The sequence below is a fragment of the Camelina sativa genome, chromosome 19, assembly GCF_000633955.1.
Source record: "Camelina sativa cultivar DH55 chromosome 19, Cs, whole genome shotgun sequence".
NCBI lineage: Eukaryota > Viridiplantae > Streptophyta > Magnoliopsida > Brassicales > Brassicaceae > Camelina > Camelina sativa.
The window spans coordinates 3202138-3222932 of NC_025703.1; the positions used below are offsets into that span (position 1 = coordinate 3202138).

The window sequence follows — 20795 nt, forward strand, 5'->3', positions numbered from 1 at the left end:
GTCTTTGATGATATACTTTATGGTCAAGCTCCACAAGTTACCTACTACGTTAACGGCAGAGAGTACAATTTGACTTACTATCTGACAGACGGTATTTATCCAAAATGGCCAACGTTTATTCAATCCATACCACTACCACAGACTCCAAAAGCATCTTTATTTGCTGACCGCCAAGAAAGCTACCGAAAAGATGTTGAGCGTGCGTTCGGTGTCCTACAAGCTAGATTCGCGGTCATTAAAAATCCATGTCTTTTATGGGATAAAGACCAAGTGGGATTGATTATGAGGGCGTGTATCATACTCCACAATATGATTGTCGAAAATGAACGAGATGGATACAGTCAAGCTGAGGTTTCTGATTTCCCACAAGCAGAGGGTGTGGATCTTTCATATTCTATCAATATGAATTCAAATATTAGCAACGTGTTGAATGGTCAAATAATAATCCGTGATAGAGAAGTGCATGACCAATTGAAACTTGATTTAATTGAACATTTGTGGACTAAATTTGGATATTAATTATGTTTCATGTTTTAATTAAATATGTTTCTATATTTTATTTCATGGTGTGTTTTATGTTTTTGTTTTTTAATGTTTTGTGTAATAATTTAAAATGTTGTATGTTATTTTATGTTTTTCTTAATAAAATATGTTTCTTTGATATATAAAATAATTTTGAATATTTTAAGATATTAATTATTATTTTACTATATTTATTATTAAGAAACCCTTAAATTTGGTTCTACCAATAATCAACAAAATTTTCCTTAACTCTTAGCAAAGTTTCTTCTCTTTTTTTTCTTATTAAATATGCCTTAAGAAACAACTAAGAAACTAAACCAATGAGGATAGTCTAACCCCTTTTCACCCAATCTTCTTCCCATTTCTGTGGATGCAATCTTTATTTCATTATTTGACGCCTTTAATCTTTTTTGGCTAGACTTTGTGAATACTTTTTGTTACATAATTATGAGTTCATTGTTCACCTTTTATCGCTAATTTTCATTCTATTTTCATATGTATATAACAACGTATGAAAAAGGTTCAATATCTTGTACTATAAATGATGTCTCTGATGTAAACTTGACTGTCGTTTAATATATAAAACATATGCCAGAAAAGAATAATTAATCGAGACACAATTGTTGACAAAATTCCATTTTCATAAGTTATCTTTTATGATCAATTCATCAAATCTGGACAGATATTTTGTGACTTGTTGTTTTCTACCCGTTCCATGGCCCATAACATACCCCGGCTCAACTAGAATACATATCTTCGGATTGTGATACTGTTATTTTATCGTATGTCGAAGTAGACCGAGATATTCACTTCAAAGTTCAAACGATTTGTGGCGTTGAGATATTTTATTCAATACAGAACAAACTATTTGTATATCTAAAAGATTCGATCATTCAAGCAAAGAAATATAAAGTATTTGTTATATAGCTCATAGGATGGATATAAAAAAATATCATGATACACTATAAATAGGAGGAAAATATTATATTCTCCACAAACCACGTGAACAAGAAACACCCACATAGGGACTGTACATATGGAAACGTCACGTATGCAATAATGCTTATGTAAGCAGCCTTTTTATGTCTTCTTCTTCTCCATGCATCTTTCGTCGACATCTCTCATGAAATATCGGAAAATAAAGAGAGAGAGAGAGAGAGAGAGAGAGGACCATTTCCATTTTCTTATTGACAAAAAGAACTTGGACTTTTTCGCATAGAGCGAGATATTAAACTAAAGAGAGAAACGCGGGAACATTTTTACAGAAATTTGGTATTGACAAATTTAACGTGGGTCTCTCTCTAACTGCTATATGCCTAAATGTAATAATAAAACGATTCTCGAACAATATGAAAAAGTGTAAAAAAAAAGAGTAATTGAGGTAGACGTGAATTGGTATATATTCAAAGTTGCCCAACAACTAGCTAGGAAAAAAGGTGAAAAGAAAACACCAAAAAATATCAAAGAAGAAATAACATTTGGCTTAGTACCCCCTTTAGTTTCAATATACGTATAGACACAAAAATATCAGTCATGCATAAGGAAAGAAAAAAAAAATTCAACCCATTTGACCGATGACAATATACGTATACACACAAAAGATCACAGACGCAACTTGAAGTTGCAGTTTGCAAGTCAACATCCACAAGAACACGCACTCTCCACATGCTCTCTCTACCCTCAAATTCCTCCCTTACCTATTTAATTATCTCCGACTTTTTTTTAATAACAAAACCAATTCACATCGCGAACGTGACTTTTCCCCTTTATCACGGTCAACTCAACACGTGGCATCATCTTAACGTCTCTCCCTGATTACCTCAATCGTAGAACCGATGCACTGAACCAAAACACTCCATAACTTCAGGACATAAACACTTCTCTCCCTCTATTTAAACATCTCATGTCCATGTGTTCTGTCTTAACCTCTGTCTTATCATACTACTCAGCCATGGCTTCTCCTTCTTCTTCTCTTCTAATCTTAGCCGTCGTTGCTTGCTTCGTCTCCCTAATCTCACCGGTGATTTCACAGACTTCTTGCTCCACTCAGAAGCTAAACTCCGCCGCCTCGTTCGACACTTGCCAGGACCTTCCCGTTCTTGATTCCTACCTCCATTACACCTACAATGCCTCAAACTCATCTCTCTCCGTCGCCTTCGTCGCAACACCGTCTCAAACCATCGGCGGCTGGGTCTCTTGGGCTATTAACCCGACGGGGACTAAGATGCCCGGTTCTCAGGCCTTCGTCGCTTACAGATCCAGAGCCGGTGCTGCTCCCGTCGTGAAGACGTACAACATCAGCGGCTACAGAAGTCTCGTGGAAGGCCAACTCGCCTTCGAGTTCTGGAACCTACGCGCCGAGTCGTTGAGCGGCGGCAGGATCGCTATTTTCACGACGGTTAAGGTTCCGGCTGGAGCCGATAGTGTGAATCAGGTGTGGCAGATCGGCGGGAATTATACCAACGGTCGTCTCGGAGTGCATCCTTTCGCTCCGGATAATTTGAACTCACACCGTGTCCTGAGTTTTACCGCCGATGCACCGAGCTCTGCTCCGTCTCCGGCCACCGGTGGCGGCTCGACTACGCCAGGGCAAGCGGCGGGAGGTCCAGGGAACGCAGGGTCATTGACAACGAAAGTAAATTTTGGGGTTAATTTGGGAATTATGGTTTTGTTGGCTTCTATTTTTATTTTCTGAACATGATCTCTCTCTGAGTTTCCCTTTTTTTTTCTTTTTTTCCTTTGGTACGTGCAATAATGGAGATAGCCCCCATACTATTTTTAGTACTATATTAGTCGTAGAGTCATTTACTTTTTTTCACCTTCCCTCGTTACCTTACCTACAAATATTCTTGAGAGTTAATGGATTTGTATGGACCATGCAATTACTGTTATCATCATCATATCATCTTATCTGCTTAAAATCTGCCGTGTGCCGTTCACTATATAGACTACTTTCATAAACAAACCAAACGCCAGATGGTGAGATTTTGGTGTTACTACCACCACTACCCACCATATTCGTGTGTTTCTCCGTTTTATTTTCTTTTCAAAGCCTTTTTAAAAAAAGTTATAGTTTGTTCAATTTGCTGTTGTCCACGATGAAGAACAGTGACAAGTGATAATACGGTTTTTGTTTTGTTGTTGGGTGCTTCTGTCTTTCAACAAATACATTATTTAGATGACAACGAAATCAAATTGTTTTCTATATCATGAAATCTCAAAACTTGTTCCCGGGTTTAACATCTCGACATATTGGGCCTAAAGCCCAATTAGTTATATCTGTTACTATACGACCCAAGAACTAATTAAAGACAGTTTCAACCATTTCCAGGAGGCGCATATGCGTTTTGTTTTGATGCTGCTGCTGCTGCTGATTCAATCTCCCAACCCTCTCTCTCTCTGGCTCTTCCCTGCTACAATAAACATTACTCTCTTTTAAGGCGCTTCCTTAATTGATTCTAATTCTATCATCTTTTCTTCTCAAATCTCACCCTGAATATTCCTTTTTTTTTTTTTTTTAAACTTCAACGCGATTTAAAAAAAACTCTAATGCTCGAACGCGTTTCTGAGTTTTCGATTCAGTAGAGACGCATAGTATGTATTATTAATTATTAACCAGAGGTTAGCAATGGAGTCGATACAGAACCGAGTGGAATCGTGGATCAGAGACCAGAGAGCGAGGTTTTTACGGGTTTCGTGGGGACCGATTCAATGGAAATTCCGGTGGCCACCGTGGAACGGAGGAGATGCTGATCAGAGGATTAAGATCCGCCGGGAGTATGAGAAGCGTAAGAAGCAAATTGAGGATCTTTGTCTCGCCCTTAAATCCGAGTCTGTCGAAGATTTACAGGACATACTCTGTTGCATGGTCCTCTCCGAGTGTGTTTACAAGGTGATTATTAGTCTTATGCTTTTCATTAATCATTGTGTTAATGTAAATCAATCTAGTCTCGTTAATTACAGATTAAGTAAGAGGTTCGGTTAGTTAGTTAGTTATTCAGTTAGAAGGTGTTGTGTAGTGTAATCATCAGCTTGTGCATATGTGTACTGTTGTAATTGTTTTATACAGGAACTTAAAAGTTCGATCTTTCTCTCTGTTTCATATCTCTCTTTATTCTTTTCTTTTTTTTTTTTTTTTTTTTTTTAATTTAAAAAAATGTAACTTTGCAATGAGATGTAGCTAGCTTAATTTTTGGGAATTTCAGTTTAGGCTATTGTATTGTTTCTTTTTAATGGAGGCTGTATTGTAATAGAGACCTGCAAGTGAGATGGTTCGAGCTGTTAACAAATTTAAAGCCGATTTCGGTGGCCAATTTGTTTCCTTGGAGAGGGTTCAACCTTCATCTGATCACGTTCCTCACAGGTTGTTTTTTCATCTCTTTACCGTTTGGAATTATTCATCAACTTCGTTACTAATTTACAGAAATGTTTTTGAGTTTATATTTGGATTTTTAATACTTTATGTCCCATGGCTGCATTTGTGGTGTGTAGTTCATAATGCTCAAAGTTGGTTTATGTATAAGGAAGTTAACTTAAGGAATAATATGTTAATGCAGGTATTTACTTGCTGAGGCAGGTGATACATTATTTGCATCCTTTGTCGGAACTAGGCAATATAAGTAAGTCTTGGAGTTTCTGTTCCCTGGAAAACAAAATAGCTCAGATGTAAGAGATGTGTTTTTTCATTCGTGGGTGTGTTCTAGGGACATCATGGCCGACGCAAATATACTTCAAGGTCATATATTTCACGATGATGTCGCAGAGGATGAATGTATCGCAGAGCCAATTCAAAGTGAACCACAGAAAAATAACGGGGAGGGTCTGCGGAATCCTAAGCAACTTAGACAGAAGCCCAAACCTGCTGCTCATCGGGTATGCTCGTGGCACTTTGGAGTAGACTTTTTCTTCTCTTTTGTACCTTCAGTACACAGGGTTCAAAATAAGTTGATATTTTCTAAAAGTTATCCCCTTAAATGTTAACAACTAGGGATTCTTGGCTCGTGCTAAGGGGATACCTGCTCTGGAACTTTATAGGCTTGCTCAGAAAAAGAAACGAAAACTTGTATTATGTGGACACTCACTTGGTGGAGCTGTAAGTGCTCTATGTTTTCTTACCCTTGTAGTTCATTTTCACATCTAACTTAGCTTTGCTGACTCGTGGGTTTTGTATTTCCTTCTTTCACTTGTGTAGGTAGCTGCGTTAGCTACACTCGCCATATTAAGGGTTGTTGCTGCCTCTTCTACGAAGAAAGACAATGGAAATATTCATGTCAAATGTATAACCTTCTCCCAGCCTCCTGTTGGGAATGCTGCGTTGAGAGAGTATGTTTTAGAGTACCGATCAAACATATGGCTGGGTTTAGCAATAGCATTCTCATGTTGTGTTTTTCTCTCCTTTGGTTTCCTTTGCAGTTACGTCCATGAAAAAGGATGGCATCATTATTTCAAAAGCTATTGTATTCCTGAAGATTTGGTCCCGAGGATATTATCTCCTGCATATTTTCATCATTACAATGAGCAAAGAATGTCAATGGCTGGAGAAGCTGAAGCCGCAGATTTGTCATTGTCCAGAAAGAATGGTCAGGGTGTAACATCAGAGGCAGAAAAGACAAAAGGTAAAGAACACGAGCAGTTAGTCATTGGTGTTGGCCCTGTTCAGAACTCATTCTGGAGGCTTTCACGACTTGTTCCCCTAGAGGCTGTTAAGAAACAACTGGATAGGTATATAGGAAAGAAAGTGGATCCTGCAGAGACTTCTACTGCAACTGTATCTTCAGTGTCAGCTGGGGACGTGGTTATTGAACCACAATCTCTTGAAATTGAGGAGGGTAGGGATGGTATATCTCTCAAGCCATTGCCAGATACTGGCAATGGAGAAACAGTTAGTGGAAAAAGTGAAGGAAAGACCAACTCGTCCAATGGGTTTAGGGTTCCTTATCTGCCTTCTTATGTTCCGTTTGGAGAGGTAGATGTTATAACTAATATACAAATGTGGTACTTAACCTACTTTACTTTATCAAGATTGGAAATGCTAATTCGATGGCATATTATCAGCTTCGATGTTTTTTTTTTCCTTCAGTAGAATCATGAATAAGTGACATCTCATTAAGTTTATTTTTCGTATCACAGCTATATCTCTTGGGAACTGCATCTGTGGAATCACTTTCAGAAGGAGAGTACTCTAAATTGACATCGGTATGAGGTTTTTTTTGCACATAGACATGCTAATAAGTGATTTTTTTAACTGTTGAATTTATCAAGTTTCTTTAATTTTGGAGTTCCCTAACTTGAGGCGCTTGTAGATTTGGATGCTCAATATCTCGAACCTCGATTTTACATGCATGCCTACCTTCATATTTAGTTTGTGGTTGAAGGTCTCTTATTTGGTTGCATTTTTTTGGCAAAGATATTTTCAGGTCAGATCTGTGATAACCGAACTGAGAGAACGTCTTCAGTCACATTCTATGAAGTCCTATAGGGCTCGCTTCCAGAGGTAATAGTTTCTCTTTTCCTTGTCCAAAATTCCAGGTGTGGGCCGGTTACCCCTTGATTTGGTATGTTTTTTTTATTGACATGCTTCTTTTATTCTTATAGAATACATGACCTCTGCATGAATATTGATGGTTTATTCGGAGTGGATCAACAAAAGCAGTTTCCACATTTACAACAGTGGCTTGGACTTGCAGTTGGTGGTAGTGTAGAGCTTGGGCACATTGTTGAATCACCGGTTATTAGAACGGCCACTTCTATCGCTCCGCTTGGCTGGAAAGGCGTTCCTGGTGATAAAAATGCAGAACCTCTAAAAGTTGATATCACTGGATTTGGCTTGCATTTGTGTTCTTTTGTACATGCACAAGTGAATGGCCACTGGTATGTCCACCTTATTTTCTATTTTCTAATGAATGACCAATTTATGTGATACAATTGTTAAATTGTTAGTGATTAACTCTCCGTAGGTGCTCAACTACCGTGGAATCCTTCCCTTCAGCACCAGCTTATTCTTCTGATAATGTAGAACAGACAGAACTACAGAAAATTAGGGTGGTCATTGGAACTCCCCTGAAACAACCTCCAAGCAACCAGATAGTTGAAGATCCTCTAGTTCCTATGTTCTCGTCTGTTGATTCAAACACCGGTTTCCCCAAGGAAGGAATCAACCTAGGGTTTTTTCAAGAGGACAAGTTTGTTCGTCCTGAAGGTTTGGAGGACTTATACATATTCTGCACTAGTGATTTTGCTACAGTGGCTAAGGAGGTTGAGGTCAGAACACGGAGGGTGCGATTACTCGGACTTGAGGTACAGCCGTCCTTGTTTCATTGGTATATAACACTACATGTTTTTCATATATTGCATGTAATTATATATATCTGGCTCATCTGTCTGCGCAGGGTGCTGGTAAAACCTCTCTATTCCGGGCAATACTGGGTCAAAGCATGCTGAGTTCGATGAGTCATGTGGAGAATATGCAGATTCAGTCTGATGTTCAAGAATGTATAATTGGTGGTGTTTGCTACTCGGACACAGTGGGTGTAAACCTGCAGGTTGGTTACATCACATTCTGGTTCCACAAGCTTTAAGTTTTATTTTCCTACAGTTAGTATATCATTTTAGTATACTGATGCAGGAGCTGAACTTAGAGGCTTCTCGATTTAGAGAAGAACTATGGAAAGGAGTTCGTAATCTAAGTAAAAAGATAGATTTAGTTATTCTTGTTCACAATCTCTCTCATAGAATACCACGTTACCAGAACTCAACAACACAGCTGCAGCAACAGCAACCAGCACTTGCTCTTCTGTTAGATGAGGTTAAATCTCTAGGTATCCCTTGGGTCCTCGCCATAACAAACAAGTTCTCAGTCAGTGCCCATCAGCAGAAATCCGCTATTGAAGCTGTACTTCAGGCATATCAAGCGTCACCAAACACAACTGGAATCGTTAACTCTATCCCTTATATTATTTCTGGCTCTGGAAGTTCCTCATTGCCTTGGGCAGCTGTGAATGCGGGTAATGAAGGATCAGTAGGTGCGCAGAAGCTAATATTTGCTCCACTCGACCTTGTCAAAAAGCCTTTTCAGAGAAAAGACACTGTTTTTCCAGTGGATGGTGTGAAGTCCCTTTGCCAGCTTGTCCATCGCGTTCTTCAATCTCAAGAAGAAGCTTGCTTTCAGGTATAAATACTCTCTTAGCTGATACAGCGCTTATGTGATAACTATCAATAGAGTGTCCAAGTCGCTTCAATATTAATATAACTCCATCAAACTCTTAGGAACTTGCTAGGGACAGACTGTTGGTTGAACTAGCCAAAGACCGTGCAGTAGATGGTTCACAGGCCAAGTCATCGTCAATGTCAGCAGCAGCCGTGGGAGCTTCACTTGGTGCTGGTCTTGGCCTTGTCTTGGCAGTAGTAATGGGTGCTGGTTCTGCTTTACGAAAACCCTGATTTATTTGTACCCAATCAACCATTGCATCTGTTCTATATTATTTTTTATATAGTATGTACATATATAGTCCCATTAGAGTTGGATTTCAAATTCATGTTTTTTGCCATTTTGCTCTGATCCTTCGGGCAGAACTGATGTGTAGCACAGAGTAACAACACAAAATAGATTGCGAGTATCTTATAACTCCGAAATGATAATTATAACCATATAAGGTTTATTCTGGTAAAAACACAAGATCGTTTTAAAATCATCGGGAGCAACAAGACGGATTCCGCCAAGAGCTCTCGGNTAGAATACCACGTTACCAGAACTCAACAACACAGCTGCAGCAACAGCAACCAGCACTTGCTCTTCTGTTAGATGAGGTTAAATCTCTAGGTATCCCTTGGGTCCTCGCCATAACAAACAAGTTCTCAGTCAGTGCCCATCAGCAGAAATCCGCTATTGAAGCTGTACTTCAGGCATATCAAGCGTCACCAAACACAACTGGAATCGTTAACTCTATCCCTTATATTATTTCTGGCTCTGGAAGTTCCTCATTGCCTTGGGCAGCTGTGAATGCGGGTAATGAAGGATCAGTAGGTGCGCAGAAGCTAATATTTGCTCCACTCGACCTTGTCAAAAAGCCTTTTCAGAGAAAAGACACTGTTTTTCCAGTGGATGGTGTGAAGTCCCTTTGCCAGCTTGTCCATCGCGTTCTTCAAACTCAAGAAGAAGCTTGTTTTCAGGTATAAATACTCTCTTAGCTGATACAGCGCTTATGTGATAACTATCAATAGAGTGTCCAAGTCGCTTCAATATTAATATAACTCCATCAAACTCTTAGGAACTTGCTAGGGACAGACTGTTGGTTGAACTAGCCAAAGACCGTGCAGTAGATGGTTCACAGGCCAAGTCATCGTCAATGTCAGCAGCAGCCGTGGGAGCTTCACTTGGTGCTGGTCTTGGCCTTGTCTTGGCAGTAGTAATGGGTGCTGGTTCTGCTTTACGAAAACCCTGATTTATTTGTACCCAATCAACCATTGCATCTGTTCTATATTATTTTTTATATAGTATGTACATATATAGTCCCATTAGAGTTGGATTTCAAATTCATGTTTTTTGCCATTTTGCTCTGATCCTTCGGGCAGAACTGATGTGTAGCACAGAGTAACAACACAAAATAGATTGCGAGTATCTTATAACTCCGAAATGATAATTATAACCATATAAGGTTTATTCTGGTAAAAACACAAGATCGTTTTAAAATCATCGGGAGCAACAAGACGGATTCCGCCAAGAGCTCTCGGAGCCATCTTGGTTGTTGACAAGGCTGACCCTGTTAACTGAAAGTTCAGCCTTGTAAGCATCGGAGTTGAGAAGTTTACGGCTGACATTGTTAAATATCTCTCTGATGACAATCTCAAAGGCTTTGTCTACGTTTGTGGCGTCTAAAGCTGATGTCTCCATGAAGAACAACCCTTCTTCCTCTGCCAGAGCTTTCCCTTCTTCCACACTAACCGCTCTGATATCTTCCAAATCACATTTGTTCCCAACTAGCATTTGTGCCACCGCCGTGTCACAATGAGCTTGCGAGGTAACAAAACACAAAGAGTCAGACTTTTGTTTGAATTCACAACCGTAGACACAGACTCTCAAACTTAAAGGGAGCAATACAGAGCATCTTATAGACTCAGAGAACCCAAATCACACATCTCATTGCCTCAAACTTAAGATAAGAAACAATGGCTCAGATAAATAGCAGCAGAATCAAACCAAAGTGGAACAAAACAGCGAGAAGAAGAGGCAGTAATAACGTACTGTTGAGTTCTTGAAGCCAACGTTTAACGCTTTGGAAAGTGTCGCTTCGGGTGATGTCATAAACGATGAGAGCACCAAAAGCACCTCTGTAGTAAGCAGAAGTGACAGCCCTAAACCTCTCTTGACCAGCAGTGTCCCAGATCTGAGCTTTCACTTCTTTCCCTTCGATTTCCACCAGCTGCGTCTGAAACTCCACTCCGATTGTCGCCTTGGAGTTCGTGTCGAACTCATCCCGAGAGAACCGAGACAGCAGGTTCGATTTTCCGACAGCTGAATCCCCGATTAGGACAATCTTGAACAAGTACTCTTCTCCTCGGTCGTCTTCCTTACCCATCTTCTTCTTCTTTCTTCTTGAGATTGTGGTGATATGGTTATTGCAGGCTTTCAAGGGGAGAACCTAAGCTTTGATAAGTGGTAAAGTGGTGACAGACAAGCTGCGTGATTGGCGGGGTTTCCTATATAGACTATCTTCATTAATTCTTTACTTAATTGCGTTTAAGACTTTGTGATTAAGGCCATACTTAATTCTAAGCATTTTGGTGTCACTTTTCTGATAAATCATAAATTTGCTTAAAGACTCTTTAGAATTTGCTAATTAAATTAGTAGTAATTTCTGAATTAGTTTCTATGAATTGAAGACAAAAATTGGTACGTTTTTCAACAATATTTTTTGTTTTTAAAGAGTTTGCTCATATTTTATGTCACAACCAACATATTTATTCCAAACTATATTTCAAAAGCTTACAAGAATTGTCATCAAAAAATTCTGCTACCAGCCAGTTTTATATCTTGACAACCCAAAAATTGACTAATATTGTGTGGTTCGATAATTATTGTTGAGTTCAATTTTAGTTTCACAAAGCATCAAAATCTAAGTATGGATGAGTACAAGAAGACAAATATTCGGAATTTTGAGTATAATTTGTACCTGTAACTAGAATACTTCAAAGTAAGCAATGGGACTTTCAAATGTCCTTCAAGCTTCGGACTACTGTACTTGCGTTACTTGTCTGGTCTTTGTTAACAGCTCACTTGTATGATTGCAACTCTCTTATAGTTTTTTTTTAAAAATATATCTTAAAGCTTATTTATCATTTTCATCCAAAGTATACAATCCCCAGATCATTTATGAACACGTTGCTATACAATTCTTTTCTTACTTTACCAAGTATGGTTACATAGATTACATAACAAGTTTGTAGATGAGGTTGATTTAGTTGTTTGCATTGCCCCAACTTCTAGGGAAAGGAATGGCGTCTTTGATATCAGGAAGTCCGGTCGCAAACAGAAGCATATGTTCCATGCTTAAGCTTATTCCTGAATGCTTCACTGTCCCGTGCCTCCTTAAATCTAAGTACCACTCGAACTTCTCCCTCGTGAACCCGCATTCACCTATCCTTGCATTCAAAACCTCAAACCGTTCTTCATTTTGGCTCCCGGTGATTACAACACCAACCTATAAAGAAAGTTGGAGACTTCCGTAAGATTCTACAACTTTGAATTCCTAAATTTAGATCAATGTTTGGTTTGGTTCTCTTTTTACCTTTGGTACGACCAGATCAAATGCTGCTACAGTCTTCTTATCATCATTCAACCGTACGTAAAACGGTTTAGCTACTTTCGGGTAACTATGTATAATCACAGGACCTTTGTAGATCTCATCAGTTAGATAACTGCAACATTAAACCGGTGAAAAGGGAAAAATATGAGAATCAGATCTTGAAACAAAGGCTCAGCATGAGCAAAACCAATACCTTAGATGCTCTGTTGTTAAAGCAACGCCCCACTCAGGCTTGGTTTCAAATTTTCTAGCGGTTGCCTGTTACAGATAAGCAGATCATTATGATGTCACAAAAAATCAGTAAGTAGAAAAATATATGGGATGTGAGAGTGTTATACCTTTTGCAGAAGACTAATGGCTTCAGTATAGGAGAATCTCAAAAGAGAGCTGGACGCTGTTGCTTCAAGACGTGTGGTGATGGTCTTGTCAACTCGTTTTGATATGAATTTCATGTCTTCATGACGATTTTCTATAATATATTTGCAGAGGAACTTGAAGTATTCATCAGCACAATCCATAGCATCCTGTAACATCAAAAGAACACAAGTCACCATTTGTTAAAAATCACTGAATGACCAAAATCAATGTTATAATTATAACAATCTTACATCCAATTCCGAGAAAGCCACCTCAGTTTCCACATTCCACATCTCTGCCAAATGCCTTGCATTGTCAATTTTATCAGCTACGAAACGCGGTCCTAAGGTATAAACTTTTCCAAGTGCAGAGGCATAGCTCTCAAGATGAAACCTTCCAGAAGCAGTCAGATAAGTGTCACGACCAAAGAAATCTTTCGAGAAATCAAGCTTCTCAGATTTGACCAAAGTAGTTCCTGATTTGGAATTTTGTTTCATCTCAAGCTGAGATGCAAGATCGCTTGTTTTCTTCAGGTCGTGAACAGCAGCAACCACAGCTTCTCGGTTGCTGTCAGATCTCTTGAGGTGATCAATCAGCCTAGTCTTTTCCTTTATCGCAGCCTTTACAGTGTCAATGCTAAATCCATCTTTTTCTTTGACAGACTTCTTCTCCTCTTCATTATCAGTTTTACCTAAAAGAGTAGTGACCCTAAACATTTCGCCAAACCCAGTGGTTGTGATGACTGGTACTTGAACATACTGAAACCCATGGTATTGAAGGAATGTGTGGCTCGCTAAGGTTAGCGCACTGTGCACTCTAGTTACCGACCCAACCTTCACCAACAAATAGAAGAGAAATCTATATTAACTAATTGCTCTTTCATGAAAAACACCAAACCATTTGTGAAAAAAAAATGTAGAAATAATAATAGTAATACCGTAGTGGTGCGGGGCCTGAAATGAGAGTAGTCTCTAAGCATATGCAGAGGAAGCTGTTTCTTTGACAGTGGATACTTTTCTGGATCCACTGTTCCAACATGAAGAAGCTTATCTGCCTCAAGCTCAATGACATGTTTTGTAGAAGCAGCCAATGGTAGTCTTAACACACCTTCAGCTACAATACAAGTCCCTAGATCCATAAGCTGAGTTGCTGGAACAGTCGACAATGCAGAATCAACAACAACCTGAGAGAGAGAAAAACAAATTTGGAATTTTTCTCTATAAAAAAAAAAGTTCTCATTGGCATTTCATCAAACATGTTATGCGCCAAAAATTTAGTTATCGTTTTCGCATCGAAATTAGTAAACTTTATGTGAATCTGAAGTATAATGCGCTATACCTGTAGACTGGAGACGGAGGAGCCATCACTGATCAAGAAGTAAAAAACATACTCCGGTGGTGGCGCGGTCTTCTGACCGGCGAGTTCCGTCTTATCAAAGATTGGATAAGTCTTTCCACCACCGCCGCTCAATACATCGAAAAATCTCCTGAAAATATTCATTTTGGATTGAATAATCTCAGTGCACCTAATGTTCGCCGTCGTATGAGATTGATCCCCACCGCTCAACGGCGAGGGGACACCAACTACAGATGGTGGCGGAGGAGGAGGAGGAGAATCTTTCTTAACCGCTCTAGAAGACTTAACCCAACCGCCAATCACAACTCTTTTACCGACCAGTCCTGCGCCGCGGTCGCTTCGTTCGAGCAGAGTCTTTAACTCGACCCGGTTCGAATACTTGGATAACGTAATGGGTTTGGGAGATAAATCATCACCCAGCTCTTTCTGATGGTTTTTTCCAAAAGATTCCATTTTGAAAACCGGAAGAAGAATGGGAGAAATTGAGATGAAGATTTGGGTTTAGTGATGTTAATTGAATTGAAGAAATTGAAAGAGAAGAAGAGATTATATATAAACATGATTACTTGGAGATAATTTTGGTTTGAGAGTAGAGAGATTAGGAGGAAGTTTAGATTGTTGGAACAAGGAAAAGGATTGTTTCAGTGTTGCGGAGAGAAGCAGATAGAAGCAGAGACAGAGAGAGAAGGGCAAAGTTTGGTATTCTTCAAGGTTGGGATATTCGCGGGAACTCTGTCCCTAACAGCTAAATAATGTTAAAATAATAATAATACAAGATCGTTGTGATTATGCACAATAGCCCAATAGCCCAATAGGTATTGTCATTTTCAGGTTTAATTTTTCTAGTACTTCAAATGCGTTTTCTTTTGTAGCGACCTTGCTTAGAAAGTTTAAACGGCCAGTTGTATCGATTGTAATTAGGTAAGAATTATCTTGTCATTATGCAGTTGAAAAAAAAGGGGCATGAATTGGGGTCACATGTAAATTGTAATGATGGTTAGCACGAGGCTCACAACCTAAGGCTGAATAAATCACCATTACATAATCAACCCTTTTAAATAAGAAAATAGTATTATTCCTCCCAACTAAACGTAGGCTTGAGGTCTAGAATTCGCAGACGAAAGCAACATGGTTTATATAATCCCATGTTGTAAAAAAGGAATTATAATTCCCCAAACTAACCTTTATAGAGTATCGTAGATTGGCCAATGATCGAACAAAATGCCAATACACCTTCCAAGTTCTTACCAAACTAATGGAAACTTTTACTAAAGGAACTAATTCATCTCATTCTCATTGATTTGGTAAAATGTACATGGACTGCTTTATATACAGACTCTAACTTGGTTTAATCTATGCACTTAAACCAGAACAAAAAGGATTAAAACCGGTTTATACAATACCAGTGCACAATATTTAGATGTCAAAGACCAGATAAGCAGATACATCACAATAGAAACTACCCTTGTATAAGCCATGAAGACTTTCGGCTAAAACATTAGAATTAAATCAGGTGGATTTATACTTCGTCATATATTTATTCTCGGCTAATAAAGTCGCTTAGTATAAACTTCCAAGGAAAATCTACCAACTGTGAAATTTAAAGGTTATAAAACTTTAATTGATGAAATAGAGGGCGTCACCAAAACCGGCTGACCAATAGTACGTAGTAACAAAAGTTAGTGTATGATCCCCAATACTCAGATGTATTTTTAAGGCTCAAATTATTCTTGATCAGTTCGAGTTAGATCTATGATTTATCTTTTAACTTGGTTAGAGTATAATACAACTATTTAAGAGATATAAATGGAATTTATTTTTAAAAAGGTTAACCTCCTATCCTACTCACCATAGGCCTTCATGATGCTCATAATCATTGCCTCTTTCAATGATTAAAAGCTCTTTTGATTCCGAGCTTTACACATCATCGATATCATCACTCAGTCGCTTCTCCTACTTATAAATTCACGTTCAAGAACTTGCGAAATCAGAAACTTAAATTTGAAGACTAATTAAATATACTGTAATTTGAGGAAGGTAAAAAAATATGGTAAGAAGAAACGCAGTCCATGCCAATTCAAGTCTTCCTTCGAGGGTGTGGTGGCCACAGCAAAGGAGGAAAGGGAAACGAGCCGTGGTGCGGTTAGGAAACCGACGAAGAGGGTTCTTGGTTGGACCACCGAGGATGGTGGTGCAGAGATGGAGGGCGAACATCATAGGAAAGCCTATGAAGATGATGAGAAATATCATTTTGGGGATAATCTCAAACGGTGGAAACGTCAAGATCTTGAATGCTTATCTTTGGTCTTTACCAATTTTACGTCCTCAGTTGTTTCCACTATGTTGATTTTGTAACTTGTGAAAATGTAATATTTTATCTTTGTTCTTATTATTATTATTATTTTTTTTTTTTGTGTGTGAATCTCTAAATAATCGGCTTTATATAATATAAGTCTTATTTATTATATTCTTCCTAGCTTCTTCTTTAAAGAATTCAGGTTTATGAAAAAAACAACTCGTTCTTGAATTATTTTGTCTCTCTGTGTGTCATTGATCACTACAAACTACAAATTGCAAACGAGTTATGCTAATTAGATGCCTAAATTATTAACTATAACATTATTACATTTCTTTTTGAAATAATGAAATAAACTATCATATTTAGTTTACTAATGACCAATTATGTTCTTCGTCAAAGATTAATAATTTTTTGGTTTCTACAAATAATATTCAGAAATTGTTAATTAAGAATTTTTGTATAACAATAAAAAAATAGTAGGAAATTATTTAAAAGAAATAAAAAATTGGACAGATTTGGGTTTTATATCCTAAAAAGTCTCATAAGAAACCTTTTATCGTCTTCTCATGGTTGGCGATCAATTTTACAAGGACGTGATCTACTACTCAACGGGGCTCCGATATCAAGTCGGAGATGGTGCAACAATCAAGGCTACAACTGATCCATGGATTCCATCTCATCCACCACAACCAGCAACTATTCACTCCTTACCTACAAATACAGTTCTCAACGAACTATGGCAAGCTGGTGGACGTCAATGGGATGAGTCGAAGTTACGTCAGCATCTTTCACTTGAAGATGCGGACTTTGCATGACGCATATATATTCCCCAACATCAATGCCCGGATAAACTTATCTGGCATTATACCAAGAATGGAGTTTACGCCGTGAAATCAGGCTACTGGTTGAGTCAACATTTGCCCGATGACGATGAACAAACTATCCCTCCACCTGGTAACCCTTTGGTAAAACAGAAACTATGGAAAACATCTCTTCCACCAAAACTAAAACATTTCTACTGGCGAATGTTATCTGCTGCCCTAGGAACTGCTCATGAACTCAATCGTCGAGGAATCCCAATTGAAGAAACTTGCCAACGTTGCTGTCAAGGTACCGAATCAATAAACCACATGCTATTCCAATGTCAGTATGCTTCAATAATATGGCGACAGTCCAATCTCCCTACTGTTCCCACATTTTCATCATCGCTTGAAGATAACGTTGAAGCATTACTGCTCATGTACAACTCTGGCTTGGATAAAAATGCACAACATCTACCTTTTTGGATTGGCTGGCAAATATGGAAATCAAGGAATGATCTTGTTTTCAATAAAGTAACTTGGGAGACAAGTTCAGTACTTCAGAAAGCTAAAGATGATGTGGAAGAATGGCTATCTACAACACAACCATCATTACATCGGCCTCATTGCAGTACATCATCAACAAGTTCAATTTCCTCTTAGTGGCAACCTCCTCCAAGAGATGTGGTCAAGGTAAATTTTGATGGCAGCTTTCACTTACACAATGGGAGCATAGGAGTAGGATGGATAATTCGTGATGAAAGACGATCTTATCTATTGTCCGGCAGCTCAAAACTCAAACAAGCATCTACACCTCTAGAAACCGAAGGGCTAGCATTATTACATGCTATTCAATTAACATGGTGTCGAGGCTACCGACGGGCAATATTTGAAGGAGACTGCAAGTCTTTGGATGATCTTATACACAGAAGAACAACGAATATAACTATGGATAATCTCCTAGTTGATATCCGCAGTTGGGCAGATCTATTCGATAGAATTTCATTCTCACACTTATACAGAGGAAATGTAATCAAGCGGCTGATAAGTTAGCTAAGTTTGCTTATTATCAACCAAAAATTAGTAGAACATATTTCAGACCTCCGATGTTTTTACGGAGCCATTTATGTAACGACTTTGTAACAAATTCTGTTTACTAATAAAGACGTTAAAAAAAAAAAAAAAACCTTTTATCGTCTCTTATTATCTCTTCAGTTCACAAGGCGGAAGAACGGAGATGGCCACCATCACACCTCTCGCTCTCCGCTCTCCGGTTCTACTTCCTCCTTCATCTGCTTCAAACCCTACCAGATTCCATGGCTTCACCAAACGACCACCACCTTCCCGTCTCTTCTTCCCCCTTAAACCCTTCCATTCTCTATCCATCCAAAACCCTAAAAAATCCATCCGAATCGCCGCATCCGTTTCGCCGATAACACCAATCTTCCCGGCTGCGAAATCAACGAATCGTTCATCCACACTAACCGGGTCAACCCGGTCTCTCGCTACTCTCGCGGCTTTGACAATCGCCGTAACCAAAATCCTAGCTCAAAAACTCGCTCCTGTACTCGCGGAGGGATTACGATTATCACTCAGTACCGCCGGACCCGTCTTCTTCGCGTCGCTCAGAGATCGTCCTCCGGGGTATTTGAACACGCCGCTTACGGTGGTTGCGGTGGGGATAAAGAAGTGGTTAGATATTTACAGTGGGGTTTTGATGGTTAGGGTTTTGCTCAGTTGGTTCCCTAATATCCCGTGGGAAAGACAGCCTTTGTCTGCCATTAGAGATCTCTGTGATCCTTACTTGAATCTGTTTAGGAACATTATTCCTCCTATCTTCGATACGCTTGATGTTAGTCCTTTGCTTGCTTTCTCTGTTCTGGGCACACTTGGGTCGATTGTTCATGGCAGCACTTGATTGAGAGAAATTGGAAGATCAGTAGCAGATTGGAGCTAATGCTTTTGTTTTTGAAACATTGATTTGGGGAAGTTTGCATCTTTGCTCCCAAGATTAGGAAATATCAAGACTGAGAGTTATGAGCTTTGTCGTTTTTTTTCTTTTCTGTTTCGAATTTGATTTTGAATAATGAGATTTTGGGTTTTGCGGACTTATAATTGTTGAGATTTTGGGTTCTCTTGCATCTGCTCAAATTGTTCATCTTGGTTTAAGAACCACAAATTTAAGGACGCTGGGGAGAATTAGACATGCTAGGTTGGGTGTCTGAGTTTTTATAAGATTTTCGATATCTAGTTTGATAAGTAGTAGAATTCATCATTTGTATCTGATTCATGAGATTGGTTTGGGAAGTTTATGGGGGTCTCTGGAAGACTGGTAGACGCATGAAGTTTAAGGTGTTTGGAGATAAGTCCAGTATTTGCGTGTAGCTTGACTTTGTCCTTAACTCATGGCACTTGGCTAGTTTCCATCGGATATCTCTCGAACAATGTTGTTACTTCTTCGTTGGTTAATAAATTAGTTAGTTTTAAGAGTGGGTGGAACGGTATATAGTATAGACTAGAGTATAGTATAGAGTTTAGAGTCTTGGTTGTTTAGGCAAAAGCATGTCCCATCTATAATTCACGATAATTAGAGTGGCATTTGCTTGGATTTGGCTGTAAAGGTAACAAGACAACAATCAAATGTGTGTAATGGTATCACATCACACATGACAGCTCAACTTTGATCCAACCATTATTTGATCTTTTAGAAAAAATATTGTGAGTTCCAATTAAAAGGTTTTAAGGAAAGAAAAGTAGCAAGTGCTCTTTAGTTATCTATAATCTTACAAAATCAAACTCGTTGAACACATGACCAAACTCTCTCCCTCAAATCATACGACTGACTATACCAGAATAGGTTCAATTCCGGTTTTGTGAAATTACCGGTTCATAACCCAAAATATTACCGGTTTAAGAACCAGCTCTGGTATAGGTCGTTTTTATACTGTTTAGCTGATGAGAGACTTCACTTCCGACTTCTAGTAGCCGCCGGAAAACCGCCATGAACTTTGTCGTCAAACGACTGGGCGCCGTTTTGCCGTCGCTACATCACAGCGGCGTTTCACAGATCCGACTCTTCAGAACAGAGGCAGGTCAGCCAAGACGGCGAAGCAAGTTGCCTTCTCTTCCGTTCAAGAAGAAGGAAGAGAAATCCGAATGGTGGATCGTCGACGGAGAGATGCACGAGATTGGCGATCACGTCCCTCCTCGTGAGCGATTCACAATCCCTAGAGACAACATCCCGAATAAACGCCGTAAGCAGCTCCGTGAGCAGTTCATGCGCCGCACTCGCCTTGTCCTTAAAGAAGCGGTGAGTTCCTTTTTTAACAAAGTTTCGGTTTTTACATTCTTCGCCGCTTGAGCAGATTGAATTGATTGTTCTGTGCTCTTTCGTTTCTATCTACTTTCAAATTGATTGTTCTGTGCTGTAGTTTCAATTGGAAAAACTCTGTCTTTAACCTAATTTTGCTGCCATTTGAATATGATAGGAACATGAGCCATGGTGCAAAAAGTATATGGAACTATATAATGAGCTTAGAGAGAACTGGGAGAGGCTTTATTGGGATGAAGGATATTCAAAGAAAATTGCGACTGATCATGCTAATTATGAGTCTGCTGAAGAAGATGATGAAGATTTTAATCCATACAGGTATCTTATCT

The 20795-nt window shown here is 38.9% G+C and overlaps 7 protein-coding genes across 9 annotated transcripts in view; 5 read left to right on the forward strand and 2 right to left on the reverse strand.

The window, feature by feature from the left end:
* Window positions 2400–3386, forward strand: LOC104764454 (auxin-induced in root cultures protein 12-like). The gene has a single exon (XM_010487991.2). The coding sequence runs from the start codon at window positions 2426–2428 to the stop codon at window positions 3215–3217; it is 792 nt and encodes a 263-aa protein (XP_010486293.1). The 5' UTR covers window positions 2400–2425; the 3' UTR covers window positions 3218–3386.
* Window positions 3506–9137, forward strand: LOC104764453. Its single transcript, XM_010487989.2, has 14 exons — window positions 3506–4414; window positions 4776–4885; window positions 5079–5141; window positions 5226–5394; window positions 5510–5614; window positions 5714–5844; window positions 5935–6487; window positions 6652–6717; window positions 6939–7015; window positions 7117–7392; window positions 7479–7818; window positions 7911–8063; window positions 8147–8689; window positions 8788–9137. Exons 1-14 carry the CDS (start codon window positions 4151–4153, stop codon window positions 8959–8961), a joined length of 3024 nt encoding a protein of 1007 aa, XP_010486291.1. The 5' UTR covers window positions 3506–4150; the 3' UTR covers window positions 8962–9137.
* On the reverse strand, window positions 9110–11276 carry LOC104764452 (ras-related protein RABA5b). 2 transcript variants are annotated; one of them, XM_010487987.2, is made up of 3 exons: window positions 10763–11276; window positions 10252–10530; window positions 9110–9250 (listed from the first exon to the last, which is right to left on the reverse strand). In XM_010487987.2, exons 1-3 carry the CDS (start codon window positions 11094–11096, stop codon window positions 9210–9212), a joined length of 654 nt encoding a protein of 217 aa, XP_010486289.1. In that variant the 5' UTR covers window positions 11097–11276; the 3' UTR covers window positions 9110–9209. The 2 variants fall into 2 exon arrangements, with proteins under 2 accessions (XP_010486289.1, XP_010486288.1); XM_010487986.2 differs by lacking the exon at window positions 9110–9250 and having other exon boundaries at window positions 10101–10530; window positions 10763–11275.
* On the reverse strand, window positions 11836–14739 carry LOC104764455 (asparagine--tRNA ligase, cytoplasmic 2-like). The gene is made up of 7 exons (XM_010487992.1): window positions 14019–14739; window positions 13618–13863; window positions 12932–13513; window positions 12662–12847; window positions 12517–12581; window positions 12306–12435; window positions 11836–12218 (listed from the first exon to the last, which is right to left on the reverse strand). Exons 1-7 carry the CDS (start codon window positions 14487–14489, stop codon window positions 11976–11978), a joined length of 1923 nt encoding a protein of 640 aa, XP_010486294.1. The 5' UTR covers window positions 14490–14739; the 3' UTR covers window positions 11836–11975.
* LOC104764457 lies at window positions 15717–16406 on the forward strand. Its single transcript, XM_010487993.1, has one exon. It carries the CDS (start codon window positions 16084–16086, stop codon window positions 16381–16383), a length of 300 nt encoding a protein of 99 aa, XP_010486295.1. The 5' UTR covers window positions 15717–16083; the 3' UTR covers window positions 16384–16406.
* On the forward strand, window positions 18294–19276 carry LOC104764458 (ylmG homolog protein 1-1, chloroplastic-like). Its single transcript, XM_010487994.2, has one exon. It carries the CDS (start codon window positions 18373–18375, stop codon window positions 19051–19053), a length of 681 nt encoding a protein of 226 aa, XP_010486296.1. The 5' UTR covers window positions 18294–18372; the 3' UTR covers window positions 19054–19276.
* The window catches only part of LOC104764459, a 3974-nt gene continuing 3095 nt past the window's right edge, over window positions 19917–20795 (forward strand). The window contains exons 1-2 of one of the 2 annotated variants that reach the window (XM_010487995.2): window positions 19917–20445; window positions 20624–20784. In XM_010487995.2, coding sequence (XP_010486297.1) covers window positions 20137–20445; window positions 20624–20784 — 470 coding nt within the window. In that variant the 5' untranslated portion in view covers window positions 19917–20136. The remainder of the gene's footprint in view (window positions 20446–20623; window positions 20785–20795) is intronic. The other variant, XM_010487996.2, reaches the window with a different exon arrangement.

Bases quoted from the DNA above. Each gene is read 5' to 3' on its own strand.
- LOC104764454 (XM_010487991.2), top strand. From the start codon at position 2,426: ATGTCCATGTGTTCTGTCTTAACCTCTGTCTTATCATACTACTCAGCC.
- LOC104764453 (XM_010487989.2), top strand. From the start codon at position 4,151: ATGGAGTCGATACAGAACCGAGTGGAATCGTGGATCAGAGACCAGAGA. The intron at 8,064-8,146 runs GTTGGTTACATC...ATACTGATGCAG, and splicing joins CAGTGGGTGTAAACCTGCAG to GAGCTGAACTTAGAGGCTTC. The intron at 8,690-8,787 runs GTATAAATACTC...TCAAACTCTTAG, and splicing joins AAGAAGAAGCTTGCTTTCAG to GAACTTGCTAGGGACAGACT.
- LOC104764452 (XM_010487987.2), bottom strand. From the start codon at position 11,096: ATGGGTAAGGAAGACGACCGAGGAGAAGAGTACTTGTTCAAGATTGTC. The intron at 10,531-10,762 runs GTACGTTATTAC...TTACCTCGCAAG, and splicing joins TTGGCTTCAAGAACTCAACA to CTCATTGTGACACGGCGGTG.
- LOC104764455 (XM_010487992.1), bottom strand. From the start codon at position 14,489: ATGGAATCTTTTGGAAAAAACCATCAGAAAGAGCTGGGTGATGATTTA. The intron at 13,514-13,617 runs GTATTACTATTA...TTGTTGGTGAAG, and splicing joins TCAGGCCCCGCACCACTACG to GTTGGGTCGGTAACTAGAGT. The intron at 12,582-12,661 runs GTATAACACTCT...TATCTGTAACAG, and splicing joins CCATTAGTCTTCTGCAAAAG to GCAACCGCTAGAAAATTTGA.
- LOC104764457 (XM_010487993.1), top strand. From the start codon at position 16,084: ATGGTAAGAAGAAACGCAGTCCATGCCAATTCAAGTCTTCCTTCGAGG.
- LOC104764458 (XM_010487994.2), top strand. From the start codon at position 18,373: ATGGCCACCATCACACCTCTCGCTCTCCGCTCTCCGGTTCTACTTCCT.